This window comes from Coloeus monedula (assembly GCF_965178545.1).
Source record: "Coloeus monedula genome assembly, chromosome: 36".
Lineage (NCBI taxonomy): Eukaryota > Metazoa > Chordata > Aves > Passeriformes > Corvidae > Coloeus > Coloeus monedula.
Window position 1 is genome coordinate 767,445 of NC_138816.1, and position 14,591 is coordinate 782,035.

General features: G+C 62.1%; 1 protein-coding gene across 2 annotated transcripts; it reads left to right on the top strand.

The window, feature by feature from the left end:
• On the top strand, positions 1 to 13,838 carry FLOT1 (flotillin 1). 2 transcript variants are annotated; one of them, XM_082299967.1, is made up of 12 exons: positions 1 to 151; positions 576 to 651; positions 742 to 832; positions 1,913 to 2,056; positions 3,030 to 3,194; positions 3,486 to 3,581; positions 3,804 to 3,956; positions 4,374 to 4,555; positions 5,539 to 5,584; positions 7,485 to 7,622; positions 11,688 to 11,843; positions 13,501 to 13,838. In XM_082299967.1, exons 1-12 carry the CDS (start codon positions 109 to 111, stop codon positions 13,591 to 13,593), a joined length of 1,383 nt encoding a protein of 460 aa, XP_082156093.1. In that variant the 5' UTR covers positions 1 to 108; the 3' UTR covers positions 13,594 to 13,838. The 2 variants fall into 2 exon arrangements, with proteins under 2 accessions (XP_082156093.1, XP_082156094.1); XM_082299968.1 differs by having other exon boundaries at positions 3,075 to 3,194.
• The last annotated feature ends 753 nt before the right edge of the window (positions 13,839 to 14,591 follow it).

Genomic DNA, 14,591 nt, shown 5'->3' on the forward strand with positions numbered 1-14,591 from the left:
TGCCGGGATCGGGGCGGCGGTCGCGGATCGCGATCGATCCCGATCGGCCCCGACTGATCCCGATCGATCCCGATCGATCCCGATCGGCCCCGCGCTCTCCCCGCCGCGATGTTCTTCACCTGCGGTCCCAACGAGGCCATGGTGGTGTCGGGTGAGTTCGGGGGGCCCGGGGGCTCCTGGGGACCCCCCCAGAACTCCCGGGAACCCCCAGAATCCCCCAAAACCTCCCCGGAACTCCCCCCAAAACTCCCGGGAACCCCAAGAATCCTCCCCAAAACCTCCAGGGAACCCCCAGAATCCTCCCCAAAACCTCCTGGGAACCCCTCCCGGGACCCCCAAACCCACCCTGGGAACCCTCGGACCCCTCCCAACCCCCCCACCCCAAAACCCCTGGGTCCCCCCAACCCCTTCCCGAGGGTCCCCCCCATCCATTCCCCCCCCGGGACTCCTGAGGACCCCCCCAGCCCCCCCAAACCCCTCCTGGGACCCCTCCGGGGGATTCCTGGGGTTCTCCCCTTGTCCCCCCCCCCCTCCGGGATTTTGGGGTCCCCCCCGAGCTGTCCGTGCCCCCCCAGGTTTCTGCCGCAGCCCCCCCGTGATGGTGGCGGGGGGCCGGGTGCTGGTGATCCCGTGCCTGCAGCAGATCCAGCGGTGAGGAGGGGGCTGGGGGGGAGCTTTTGGGATTTGGGGGGGTCCCCAGGGATTTGGGGTGACCCCCCCGACCCCCCCCGGACCCCCCAGGATCTCCCTGAACACGCTGACGCTGCCCGTGCGCAGTGAGAAGGTTTATACCCGGCACGGGGTCCCCATCTCTGTCACCGGCATCGCTCAGGTAACCCCAAAACCCGCCCCAAAAATCCCTTCGGGATCCCCAAAATCCCCCTCGGAACCCCCCAGCTGCCCCCGGACCCCCAAACCCCCACTTAACCCCCTGGAACAGCAAAACCCCCGCCCAAAACCTCAAAAAATCCACTCAGGACCCCCCAAAATCCTTTCGGGAACCCCCCAAAATCTCCTCCGGGAACCCCCAAAACCTCCCCGGGATTCCCCGAGTCCTCCCCGGGACCCCCAGATATCCCAGGCGGGTACCCCAAAACCCCCCTGGGACCCCAAAAAACGCTCTCAGGACCCCCAGAGTCTCTTGGGAACCTCCCAAAAGCGCTTCGGGACCCCCAAACTCCCCCCCGGGACCCCCAAACCACCCCCCCCCCCGAGTCTCCCCTGCCGGAACCAAGGGGGGTGGTGTTGCCCTTTTAAATGAGGGCTATGGTGGGTCCCACCTGAGAGCGCCCTTAAAGCGGCGATGGCAGAGGGACCCTCGAAATAAAGCGGGGAGAAGGAAGGAGCCCTTTAAAGGGGGTTCGGAGTGGTGGGGCCCACCAGGAACCCTTAAAGGGGTAAAAAAGCCTTCTTAAAAAGGGCATTTAGAGATGGGGACCGCATTAAAAGGGGCTCGAAGTTTTGGGGACCCCCAACCCCCTGTAATGGGAGGGCAAAACCCCCTTAAAAGGGGCACGGAGTGGCGGGGACCCCCTAAAAATCCTTAGGGGGGAAAAACTCTCCTTAAAAAGGGTTTGTGGTGGTAGGGCCTCCCTAAAAGCTTCTTAAAGGGGTCACGATCCAACCCTTAAAGGGTCTTGGGGTGGGGGGACCCCCAAATCTCATTACAGGGATCCAAACCCCCCTTAAAAGGGGCTTGAGGTGGTGGGGACCCCCAAAGCCCCTCCAAGGGGGGGAGACCCCTTAAAAGGGCACTGTCGTGGTGGGCCCCACCCTACCAAGCAAGCAGGCTCTTAAAAGGGCAATGCCACAATGACACCTTAAAGGGGCCGCACCCATTTGGGGGTCCCAGGGGTGGCCTGGGGGGGAGTCCCCAGGTGATCCCAGCCCCTCCCTCCCCTGCCCCCCGCAGGTGAAGATCCAGGGGCAGAACAAGGAGATGCTGGCGGCCGCCTGCCAGATGTTCCTGGGCAAGTCGGAGAGCGAGATCGGCCAGATCGCCCTGGAGACGCTGGAGGGCCACCAGCGCGCCATCATGGCCCACATGACCGTGGAGGTGGGCACAGGCCCCGAGCTGGGGAGCCACGCCCACCCCGGGGAAGCCACGCCCACTTGGGATTATCACTGACTCCCTCCCCCTTGGGATGGGACATGGCCCCTTTAAGAACTCCCAGATCCACTTGGAAGATCCAGTGGGCCATAAGCCACGCCCCTGAGATAGCCACGCCCCCGAGATAGCCGTGCCCACCTGGATGGACACACCCCCTTGGATGACCACGCCCCCCCTTAAAGGGACGTGGCCCTTTAAGTGTCCCCTCCCCATGTGACCCATAAGCTCCTCCCCCTTGAAAAGCCACACCCCAAGAGGCCACACCCACTGGCAAAGCCACGCCCCAGCTCCACCCACAGAAGCCCCGCCCCTTTGCCAAAGCCCCACCCACCACATGCCGCCTTCCCTGGCCACACCCACCAGAAGCCACACCCCCTGCACAAAGCCACGCCCCCTCAATCCTGACCCCACCCCTTGGCTCAAGCCACGCCCACCTGGCCACAGCCACACCCCCGTCTCCAAGCCACGCCCATCTGGCCCCACCCCGGGTTGAAGCCACCCCCACCCAACCATCCCAGTGCAAGCCACGCCCTCAGCCCCTCCCCTTTATCAAGCCACGCCCCCTTAACCCCTCCCCCCACTCTACCCTGGCCTCAAGCCACACCCTGTCAAAGCCACGCCCACCTGACCCCGCCCATCGGGTCAAGCCACACCCCAGCCTCAAGGCTGACCACACCCCTGGATTTTAAGCCACGCCCCCAAGATCAACCCACGCCCCTGCCCCACCCACTTGCCCCAAGCCACGCCCCCAAATCAATCCACGCCCCCATGGCTCCACCCACACCTCCCAAGCCACACCCACTTGGCTCAAGCCACACCCCTTCCCTAAGCCTGGCCCCACCCCTTGCTTAAGCCCCGCCCCAGATCAAAGCCACGCCCACTCTGACCCACCCCTCACCTCCAACCACGCCCTGCTAAGCTCCTCCCCCGTGGCCCCACCCTGCTAAGCCCCGCCCCCGCCCAGGAGATCTACAAGGACCGGCAGAAGTTCTCGGATCAGGTTTTCCGCGTGGCCTCGTCCGATCTGGTGAACATGGGCATCTCCGTGGTCAGCTACACCCTCAAGGACGTGCACGACGAGCAGGTGGCACCGGCACCCCTGGGCACACAGCTGGGCACACCTGGGCACAGCTGGGCACGTCTGGGGGGGTGCTTAGGACACACCTGGGAAGCCCTGGGGGGACACCTTGGGGACACCTGGGATGTCCTGGGTGTGACCCAGGTGTGACCGAGTCCCGGGGCTACCTGTGCCCAGGTGACGGGGGGTAACAGAGGTGACACAGGGGTGACACAGGTGACACAGGAGGTGACAGGAGGTGACACAGGAGGTGACACAGGTGTGACAGGAGGTGACACAGGGCTGTCCCCACGGCAGGATTACCTGCGCTCCCTCGGGAAGGGCCGCACGGCGCAGGTGCAGCGCGACGCCCGCGTGGGAGAGGCCGAGGCCAAACGCGACGCCGGGATCCGCGTGAGTGACCCTGGGGCCACCTGGGACAGCTGGGGCACCTTCCTGTCAGTCACTCCCCAGTACTCCCAGTACTCCCAGTGCCCTGTAGTGCTCTCCCAGTCCCTCCCAGTCCCTCCCAGTAGGCCCAGTACCCTTCTAGTCCCATTCCAGTCCCTCCCAGTACCCCCAGTACCCCATCCCCCAGCCCCTCCCAGTGCTCCCAGTTGAGCCCAGTCCCCGCAGGAGGCGCGGGCGCGGCAGGAGCAGGTGTCGGCGCAGCTGCTGAGCGAGGAGGCCACGGCACGGGCCCAGCGCGACTTCCAGGTGGCCCAGGCCGAGTGCGACGGAGCCGTCAGCGCCCGCAGGGCCACGGCCGAGCTGGCCTTCCAGCTGCAGGTACCTGCCCGAGCTGGGGGGCCTCACCTGGGCCCACCCCAGGGCCACCTGAGCCCCCTGGGCCACCTGGGACCACCCCAGGGCCATCTCGGTGGGGGGGGGGGGTCTCACCTGGGAGATGGGAGGGGTTTGGGAGCTCATCTGGAGCTTGGAACTCACCATTCCTTGGGACCCCCCCCGCCAAATTTGGGTCTCCTGGGTCACCTGGGACCCCCCCAGGACACCTGGGACCACCCCCAAAAGGCTTTGGGAGCTCACCTGGAGCACCTGAGCCCCCTCCAGAACACCGGGAACCTCCCAATCCTGGCGTTTCCCCCCAAATTTCTGCCCCTCTGGTCACCTGAGGACCCCCCCGCCCCTCACCCCGAGGCCCCCGGGACCCTTCCCGGTGTCACCGGTGCCCCCGTGGCCGCGCAGGCGGCGCGCTCCCAGCAGGCGATCGCGGCGCAGCGCGGCGAGGTGGCGCTGGTGGAGCGGGCGCAGCGGGCGCAGCTGCAGGAGCAGGAGGTCGGGCGGCGCCGGCAGGAGCTCGAGGCCACCGTGCGCAAACCGGCCGAGGCCGAGCGCTACCGACTGGAGCAGCTGGCCGAGGCACAGAAGTGAGCACGGCCCCTTTAAGGGCAGCCACGTCCCCCCCTCCCCCGGTCAGGCCCAGTGGCATTTAGGGGGGTCCCACCAGTTTGGGTGGAGGTGTTGCCCTTTTAAGAGAAGCGTTGCCCTTTTAAGGAGAGTCCACACCTCTCGCAGTAGTGGGCCCCATCGCTTTGGTGAAGCTGTTGCCCTTTTAAGGGCACCAACATTGCCATATTGGTGGGTCCCACAAGTGCAAGTGGAGCCGTTGCCCCTTTAAGAGGTGTTGCCCCTTTTAAGAGAAGCCCCACCCCTTAAGGAAGCCACACCCCAGTGGGTTCCACCAGTTTGGGAGGGGCCATTGCCTTTTTAAGAAAAGCATTGCCCTTTTAAGAAGGAATCACGCTCCCTCCAGTCAGCCACAATTCCATTCTTGGTGGGTCCCACTGGTTCAGATGAAACCATTGCCCTTTTAAGAGAAGCGCTGCTCCTTTAAGAAGAAGCCACACCCCCACCATGGTGGGTCCCACCAGTATAAATGGAGCCATTGCCCCTTTAAGAGAAGCCCTGCCCCCTTAAAGTGAGTCGGACCCAACTGGTGGGCCCCACCCTTCCGTGGGAGCCCATGGCCCCTTTAAGAGAGTCTTTTAGAGGAGAAGCTCCTCCCATTAAATGGGGCCACACCTTCACCCTGTGGGTCCCGCCCTGTTGGGTAAAGCCATGGCCCTTTTAAGGGGAGCCACGCCCCTTTAGAGTTAAGCCACGCCTCCTTCCAGTCAGCCATGATCCCACTTTGGTGGGCCCCACCAGTGTGTCTGGAGCCATTGCCCCTTTAACAAACACAAGGCCCGCACCTCAGGTGATGTCATTGCCCTTTTAAGACCCCTGCCCCTTTTAGGAGAAGCCACGCCCACTTCAAATCAGCCACTCCCCCACCCTTGTGGGCCCACTCATGGTGAGCCATTGCCCCTTTAAGAGAGGCCCCGCCCCTCTGACTTGGCGCCCCCTACAGGATGCAGGTGCTGCTGCAGGCGGAGGCCGAGGCCGAGGCCCTCAGGGTGAGCGCGGGGCCGGGGGGAGCTGGGGGGGATTGGGGGGTCTTGGGGGGATTTTGGGGGGTCCCGAGGGGATTTTGGGGGTCCTGGGGGGGTTTGGGGGGTCCCGGGTGGGATTTGGGGGGGTCCTGGGGGGGTTTGGGGGGGTTCTGGGGGGATTTCGGGGGGGTCCCAGGTGGATTTTGGGTGGTCCTGAGGAGGTTTTGGGGGATCCTGAGGGGATTTTGGGGGGTCCTGGGGGGGTTTGGGGGATCCCAGGGGGATTTTGGGGGGTCCCAGGTGGCATTTGGAGGGTCCTGGGGGGGGATTTTGGGGAGTCCTGGGGAGATTTTGGGGGGTCGTGGGGGGGTTTGGGAGTCCTTGAGGGGATTTTGGGAGTCCCAGGGGGATTTTGGGGGGGTTCTGGGGGGGATTTTGGGGGGTCCCAGGCGGTGTTTGGGGGGTCCTGGGGGGATTTTGGGGGGTCCCCAAGGGGATTTTGGGGGGTCCTGTAGGGGATTTTGGGGGTTCCTGGGGGGATTTTGGGGGGTCCTGTGGGGGGGTTTGGGCATCCCAGAGGGATTTTGGGGAGTTCTGGGGGGATTTGGGGGGTCCTGTGGGGGGTTTCGGGGTCCTTGAGGGGATTTTAGGGGGTCCCAAGCGGCATTTGGAGGGTCCCGGGGGGGGTTTTGAGGGGTCCCGGGGGATTTTGGGGGGTCCCAGGTGGCGTTTGGGGAGTCCTGGGGGGATTTGAGGGGTCCTGGGGGGGTTTGGGGGGGTCCCAGGTGGGGTTTGGGGGGTCACGGGGGGATTTGGGGGTCCCACGTCTGGGTTTTTTTTGTATTTCTGGGGGATTTTGGGGGTTTCTCGTCATTCCCGGGAATTCCCAACGATCCCAATCCCATTTCCGGAGATCCCAACCCCGTTTTTGGGGTCCTGATCCCATTTTTGGGGTTCCCGATCCCATTTTTGGAGGTCTTGACCCCATTTTTGGGGCTCCTGAGCCCGTTTTCGATGTCCCCGATCCCGTTTTTGGGGGTCCTGACCTCATTTTGGGTTTCCCTATCCCGTTTCTGGTGTCCCAATCCCATTTCTGGGGTCCCTGCCCCCATTTTTGGGGTCCCCGATCCCATTTTGGGGTCCGTACCCCCATTTTTGGGGTCTCCAATCCCATTTTTGGGGTTCCCAATCCCATTTTTGGGGTCCGTGCCCCCCCCCCCCCCCCAGGTGACGGGCTCTGCCCGGGCTGCCGCCCTGGGCCATTTTTGTGGTCCCTGACCCCATTTTTGGGGTCCCCAATCCCATTTCTGGTGTCCCTGATCCCATTTTTGGGGTTCCCGATCCCATTTTGGGGTCCGTGCCCCCATTTTTGGGGTCTCCAATCCCATTTTTGGGGTTCCCAATCCCATTTTTGGGGTCCGTGCCCCCCCCCCCCCCCAGGTGACGGGCTCTGCCCGGGCTGCCACCCTGGGCCATTTCTGTGGTCCCTGATCCCATTTTTGGGGTCCCCAATCCCATTTCTGGTGTCCCTGATCCCATTTTTGGGGTTCCCGATCCCATTTTGGGGTCCGTGCCCCCATTTTTGGGGTTCCCGATCCCACTTTGGGGTCCCCAATCCCATTTCTGGGGTCCCTGCCCCCATTTTTGGGGTCCCCGATCCCATTTTAGGGTCCGTACCCCCTCTCTCCCCCCAGGGGACGGGCTCTGCCCGGGCTGCCACCCTGGGCCATTTTTGGGGTCCCCAATCCCATTTTGGGGTCCCCGATCCCATTTCTGGGGTCCCTGATCCCATTTTTGGGGTTCCCGATCCCATTTTTGGGGTCCGTGCCCCCATTTTTGGGGTCCCCAATCCCATTTTGGGGTCCCCAATCCCATTTTTGGGGTTCCCAATCCCATTTTTGGGGTCCGTGCCCCCCCTCCCCAGGTGACGGGCTCTGCCCGGGCTGCTGCCCTGGGCTCCCGGGCGCGGGCGGAGGCGGCGGCGGCGGCGGCCAAGGCCGAGGCCTTCGGGCAGTTCCGGGACGCGGCCGTGGTGGATCTGGTGCTGCAGAGGCTGCCCCAGGTGGGGCCACGGCAGGGACAGCTGGGGATACTGGGGATACTGGGGACACTGGGGACAGCTGGGGACACTGGGGATACTGGGGATACTGGGGATACTGGGGACACTGGGGATACTGGGGATACTGGGGACACTGGGGATACTGGGGACACGGGACACTGGGGATACTGGGGATACTGGGGACACTGGGGATACTGGGGATACTGGGGACACGGGACACTGGGGATACTGGGGACACTGGGGATACTGGGGATACTGGGGACAGCTGGGGACAGCTGGGGACACTGGGGACACTGGGGATACTGGGGACACTGGGGATACTGGGGACACTGGGGACACTGGGGACACTGGGGATACTGGGGATACTGGGGATACTGGGGACACTGGGGATACTGGGGACACGGGACACTGGGGACACTGGGGACACTGGGGATACTGGGGACACTTTGGGGACACTGGGGACACTGGGGATACTGGGGATACTGGGGACAGCTGGGGACACGGGACACTGGGGATACTGGGGATACTGGGGATACTGGGGACACTTTGGGGACACTGGGGACACTGGGGATACTGGGGATACTGGGGATACTGGGGACACTGGGGACACTGGGGATACTGGGGATACTGGGGACACTGGGGATACTGGGGATACTGGGGACACTGGGGATACGGGACACTGGGGACACTGGGGACACTGGGGATACTGGGGATACTTTGGGGACACTGGGGATACTGGGGATACTGGGGACACTGGGGACACTGGGGATACTGGGGACACTGGGGATACTGGGGATACTGGGGATACTGGGGACACTGGGGATACTGGGGATACGGGACACTGGGGACACTGGGGACACTGGGGATACTGGGGACACGGGACACTGGGGATACTGGGGACACTGGGGACACTGGGGATACTGGGGATACGGGACACTGGGGACACTGGGGATACTGGGGATACTGGGGATACTGGGGACATGGGACACTGGGGATACTGGGGACACTGGGGACACTGGGGACACTGGGGATACTGGGGATACTGGGGATACTGGGGATACGGGACACTGGGGACACTGGGGACACTGGGGACACTGGGGATACTGGGGATACTGGGGATGCTGGGGACACTGGGGATACTGGGGACAGCTGGGGACACAGGACACTGGGGACACTGGGGACACTGGGGATACTGGGGACACTGGGGACACGGGACACTGGGGATACTGGGGATACTGGGGACACTGGGGACACTTTGGGGACACTGGAGATACTGGGGACACTGGGGACACTGGGGATACTGGGGATACTTTGGGGACACTGGGGACACTTTGGGGACACTGGGGACACTGGGGATACTGGGGACACTGGGGATACTGGGGATACTGGGGATACTTTGGGGACACTGGGGACACTGGGGATACTGGGGACACTTTGGGGACAGCTGGGGACGCTTTGGGGACACTTTGGGGACACTGGGGACACTTTGGGGACATTTTGGGGGCTCGTGGCACCTTGGGGACATTTTGGGGACATTTGGGAGCGTTTGGGGACACTCTGGGGATATTTGGGGGCACTTTGGGGACATTTTGGGGACTTCGGGGACACTTTGGGTACATTTGGGGGCACTTTGGGGACATTTTGGGGATGTTTGGGGCACTTTGGGGACACTTTGGGGACATTTTGGGGACACTGCAGGGACATTTGGGACATTGTGGGGACACTTTGGGGACAGCTGGGGACATTTTGGGGACACTTCAGAGACATTTGGGACATTCTGGGATATTTCGGGGACATTTGGGGGGTGGCAGCTCTGGGACACTTTGGGGACACGGAGATGGTGGCACCTTGGGGACACTCTGGGGACACTTCGGGGACATTTTGGGGACACTTTGGGGGGTGGCACCTTGGGATTTGATCCCAAATCCCCAAATTTCAGCCCCAAACTCCCAAATTCCAGCCCCAAATCCCGAACCCCCAAACTCCGAATCCCCAAAATCCTGACTCCCCAAATTCCCAAATCTGATCCCAAATCCCCAAATTTCAGCCCCGATCCCCAAACCCCAAACCCGACCCCAAACCCCAAATCCCCCAAACCCCAAATCCCCAAATTTGACCCCAACTCCTCAAACTCCAGCCCTGAATTCCCAAATTTCAGCCCCAAATCCCCAATCCCCAAATCCCGAATTCCTGAATTCCCAAATCCCCAAATTTGACCCCAAACCCCCAAATTTCAGCTCCGAACTCCTAAATTTGACCCCAAACCCCAAATCCCCTCATTCCCAAATCCCAAATCCCCAAATCCCGAATTCCCAAACCAGCCCCAAATCCCTGAACCCCAAACCTGACCGCAAACCCTGAACCCCAAATCCCAAATCTGACCCCAAACTTGACCCCAAACCCCAAATGTGACCCCAAACCCCGAATCTGACCCCAAACTTCAAATCTGACCCCAAATGTGACCCCAAACCCCAATCCCGCACCCCAAATCCCCAAACCTGACCCCAAACCCCAAACCTGACCCCAAAACCCAAATCCCAAAAGCCGGAACCCCAAATCTCAAACCCCAAACCTGACCCCAAATCTGACCCTGAACCCCAAACCTCAAACCCCAAATCTGACCCCAAACCCCAAATATGACCCGAAAGCCTGAACCCCAAACCCCAAATGTAACCCCAAAGCCCGGAACCCAAACACCAAATGTGACCCCAAACCTGACCCCAAATGTAACCCCAAAGCCTGGAACCCAAAGCCCAAATGTGACCCCAAATGTGACCCCACACCCGAACCCAAATCCTGAACCCCAAATTTGACCCCACACCCCAAATGTGATCCCAAACCCCAAATCTGACCCCAAACCCCAAACCTGATCCCAAACCGAGAACTCCAAACCCCAAATGTGACCCCAAACCCCCAAATCCCAAACCCCGAATCCCAATCCCAAATCCCCTCATTCCCAAACCCCAATCCTGCATCCCAAACCCCGAACCCCAAACCTGACCACAGAACCCGCACCCCAAATGTGACCCCAAATCCCAAATCCCCAAACCCCAAATGTGACCCCAAATCCCAAACCTGACCCCGAATGTGACCCCAAACCTGACCCCAAACCCCAAACCCCAAATGTGACCCCAAACCCCAAACCTGACCCCAAATGTGACCCCAAACCCCAAACCTGACCCCAAACCTGACCCCAAACCCCAAACCTGATCCCAAACCCCAAACCTGACCCAAAACCTGACCCCAAACCCCAAATGTGACCCCAAACCCCGAATCCCGAACCCCAAACCTGAGCCCGAATCCCGAACCCCAAACCTGACTCCAAATGTGACCCCGAACCCCGAACCTGACCCCAAACCCCAAATGTGGCCCCAAACCTGACCCCGAACCTCAAATGTGACCCCAAACCTGACCCCGAACCCCAAACCTGAGCCCAAACCCCAAACCCCGAACCCCAAACCTGAGCCCGAATCCCGAACCCCAAACCTGACTCCAAATGTGACCCCGAACCCCGAACCTGACCCCAAACCCCAAATGTGGCCCCAAACCTGACCCCAAACCCCAAATCTGACCCCAAACCTGACCCCGAACCCCAAATGTGACCCCAAACCTGACCCCGAACCCCAAACCTGAGCCCAGACCCCAAACCCCGAACCCCAAACCTGAGCCCGAACCCCGAATCCCGAACCCCAAACCTGACTCCAAATGTGACCCCAAACCCCGAACCTGACCCCAAACCCCAAATGTGGCCCCAAACCTGACCCCAAACCCCAAATCTGACCCCAAACCTGACCCTGAACCCCAAACCTGAGCCCGAACCCCGAACCCCAAACCTGACTCCGAATGTGACCCCGAACCCCGAACCTGGCCCCAAACCCCAAATGTGGCCCCAAACCTGACCCCAAACCCCAAATCTGACCCCAAACCTGACCCCAAACCCCAAATGTGGCCCCAAACCTGACCCCAAACCCCAAACCTGAGCCCAAACCCCGAATCCCGAACCCCAAACCTGAGCCCAAACCCCGAATCCCGAACCCCAAACCTGAGCCCGCCTTTTCCTCCCCTCAGGTGGCCGAGGCCGTAGCGCGCCCCCTGGCGGAGATGCAGCGGCTGACGCTGGTGGGCGGGGCCGGCGCTGTGGGCGTGGCCAAAGTTCCCGCCGAAATCCTGGACCTGGTCACGTGCCTGCCCCGCGCCGTGGGGGCGCTGGCGCGCGGCTGCCAGGTGGGGGAGGGGCGGGGGGGTTTGGGGGAATTCGGGGGGATTTGGGGTTTTGGGGTGAATTCGGGGTTTTTGGGGCTGCCAGGTGGGGGAGGGGCGGCGGGGGGAATTCGGGGTTTTTGGGGTGAATTCGGGGGTTTTGGGGCTGCCAGGTGGGGGAGGGGCGGGGGGGGGTTTGGGGGAATTCGGGGGATTTGGGGTTTTTGGGGTGAATTCGGGGGTTTTTGGGGCTGCCAGGTGGGGGAGGGGCGGGGGGGGTTGGGGGGAATTCGGGGGATTTGGGGTTTTTGGGGTGAATTCGGGGGTTTTTGGGGCTGCCAGGTGGGGGAGGGGCGGGGGGGGGTTTGGGGGAATTCGGGGGGATTTGGGGTTTTTGGGGGGAATTCGGGGGTTTTTGGGGCTGCCAGGTGGGGGAGGGGCGGTGGGGGTGGGGGGAATTCGGGGTTTTTGGGGTGAATTCGGGGGTTTTGGGGCTGCCAGGTGGGGGAGGGGCGGGGGGGAAGCCGGGGATTTTGGGGGGATTCGGGGGATTTGGGGTTTTTGGGGGGAATTCCGGGGCTTTTGGGGTTTTTGGGGGAATTCGGGGGATTTTGGGGTTTTTGGGGGGGAATTCGGGGGGTTTTGGGGGGAATTCGGGGGATTTTAGGGCTTTTGGGGGGAATTCGGGAGGTTTTGGGGGCAATTTGGGGGGTTTTGGGGAGAATTCAGGGGAAATTCCGGGGGATTTGGGGTTTTTGGGGTGAATTCGGGGGTTTTTGGGGCTGCCAGGTGGGGGCGGGGCTTGGGGGGATTTGGGGAATTTGGGGGCTGCCAGGTGGGGATTGGGGGGAATTCCGGGGGATTTGGGGTTTTGGGGGGATTCGGGGGGAATTTGGGGGGGATTGGAGTTTTTGGGGGGAATTCCGGGGGGTTTTTTGGGGGGAATTCGGGGCTGTTTGGGGCTGCCAGGTGGGGGCGGGGCTTGGGGGGAGTCTGGGGGGCTTTGGGGTTTTTGAGGAGAATTCCGGGGGTTTTGGAGGAGAATTCTGGGGATTTTGGGGTGATTTCAGGGGATTTTGGGGCTGCCAGGTGGGGTTTTGGGGTGAATTCGGGGCTTTTGAGGGGAATTCGGGGGGTTTTGGGGATTTTGGGGCTGCTAGGTGGGGATTGGGGGGAATTCGGGGGGATTTGGGGTTTTGGGGGTATTTGGTGGGTTTTGGGGGGAATTCGGGGCTGCCAGGTGGGGTTGGGATTTTGGGGTGAATTCCGGGGGTTTTGGGGCTGCCAGGTGGGGTTTGGGGAGAATTCCAGGGATTTAGAGACTCCTGGGTGGGGTTTTGGGGGAAATTCGGGGGTTTTGCGGCTCCCAGGTGGGATTGGGGTGAATTCCAGGGATTTTGGGGTGAACTCTTAAGAGTGTTTTGGGGCTGCCAGGTGGGATTGGGATTTTGGGGTGAATTCGGGGGGTTTTGGGGCTGCCAGGTGGAATTGGGGTGGATTCCAGGGATTTTGGGGCTCCTGGGTGGGTTTGGGGTGAATTTGAGGGATTTTGGGGTGAATTCCAGGAATTTTGGGGCTCCTGGGCAGGTTTGGGCTGAATTTGGGTCATTTTGGGGCTCCCAGGCGGGTTTGGGGCCGTTTAGGGGATTGGTGACACCTCCGCTCCCGTTTGTCCCCTCAGATGACCCCGACGGACCCCGAAACGTCCCCGAACGTCCCCAAAACCTCCCCAAACGTCCCCAAAACGTCCCCGAGTGCCAGCGCCTCGCAGTGACCCCGCAGCACCCCCAAAGTGCCACCCAAGTGCCACCGTGTCCCCAGAGTGCCACCACCCTCCAGTGCCACCGTGTCCCCAAAGTGCCACCACCCCATGGTGCCATCGTGTCCCCAAAGTGCCATCGGGTCCCAAAGTGCCACCACCGCAGCGCCACCAAAGCGTCCCCGAGGTGCCAATGCCACCCCCAAAGTGCCACCACCCCCCGGTGCCACCCCGGTGTCCCCAAAGCAATAAAGTCCCTGCGCCGACAGAGCCACCTCGGGGGGTTTGGGGACACCCCAGGGACATCCTGGGGACATCGGGGGGGGGGTTGGGGACACCCTGGGGACACCCCAAGGACATGGGGGGGAACCCCGAGGATGGGGAGGGGACGTGGGGGGGGCTGGGAGGGGACATTGGGGACCCCAAGAGTGACCCAGGGACCCCCCAGGGGACAGCGGGGACCCCAAAGGGACACGGGGAGCTCGGAGGTGACCCCAGAGTGACCCTAGGACCCCCCAGGTGACCCCAAAGTGACACCAAGACCCTCCAGGTGACCCCAGGACCCCCCAGGGGACAGCGGGGACCCCAAAGGGACACGGGGAGCTCGGAGGTGACCCTAAAGTGATACCAAGACCCCCCCAGGTGATCCCAAAGTGACCCCAGGACCCCCCAGGTGACCCCAAAGGGACACTGGGGACCCCAAGGTGACCCTGAGACCCCTCCCAGTGACTCCAGGGGACAATGGGGACCCTCAGGTGACCCCAAAGTGACCCCTGGACCCTCCAAATGACCCCAGAGTCACAAAGTGACCCCCAGGTGACCCCAGGACCCTCCAGATGACACTGGGGACCCTCAAGTGACCCCAGGGATCCTCAGGTGACTCCAAAGTGACCCTGAGACCCCTCAGGTGACCCCAAAGTGACCCTGAGACCCCTCAGGTGACATTGGGGACCCTCAAGTGATCCCAGAGTGACCCCAGGACCCTCTGGGTAACCCCAGAGTGACCCTGAGAC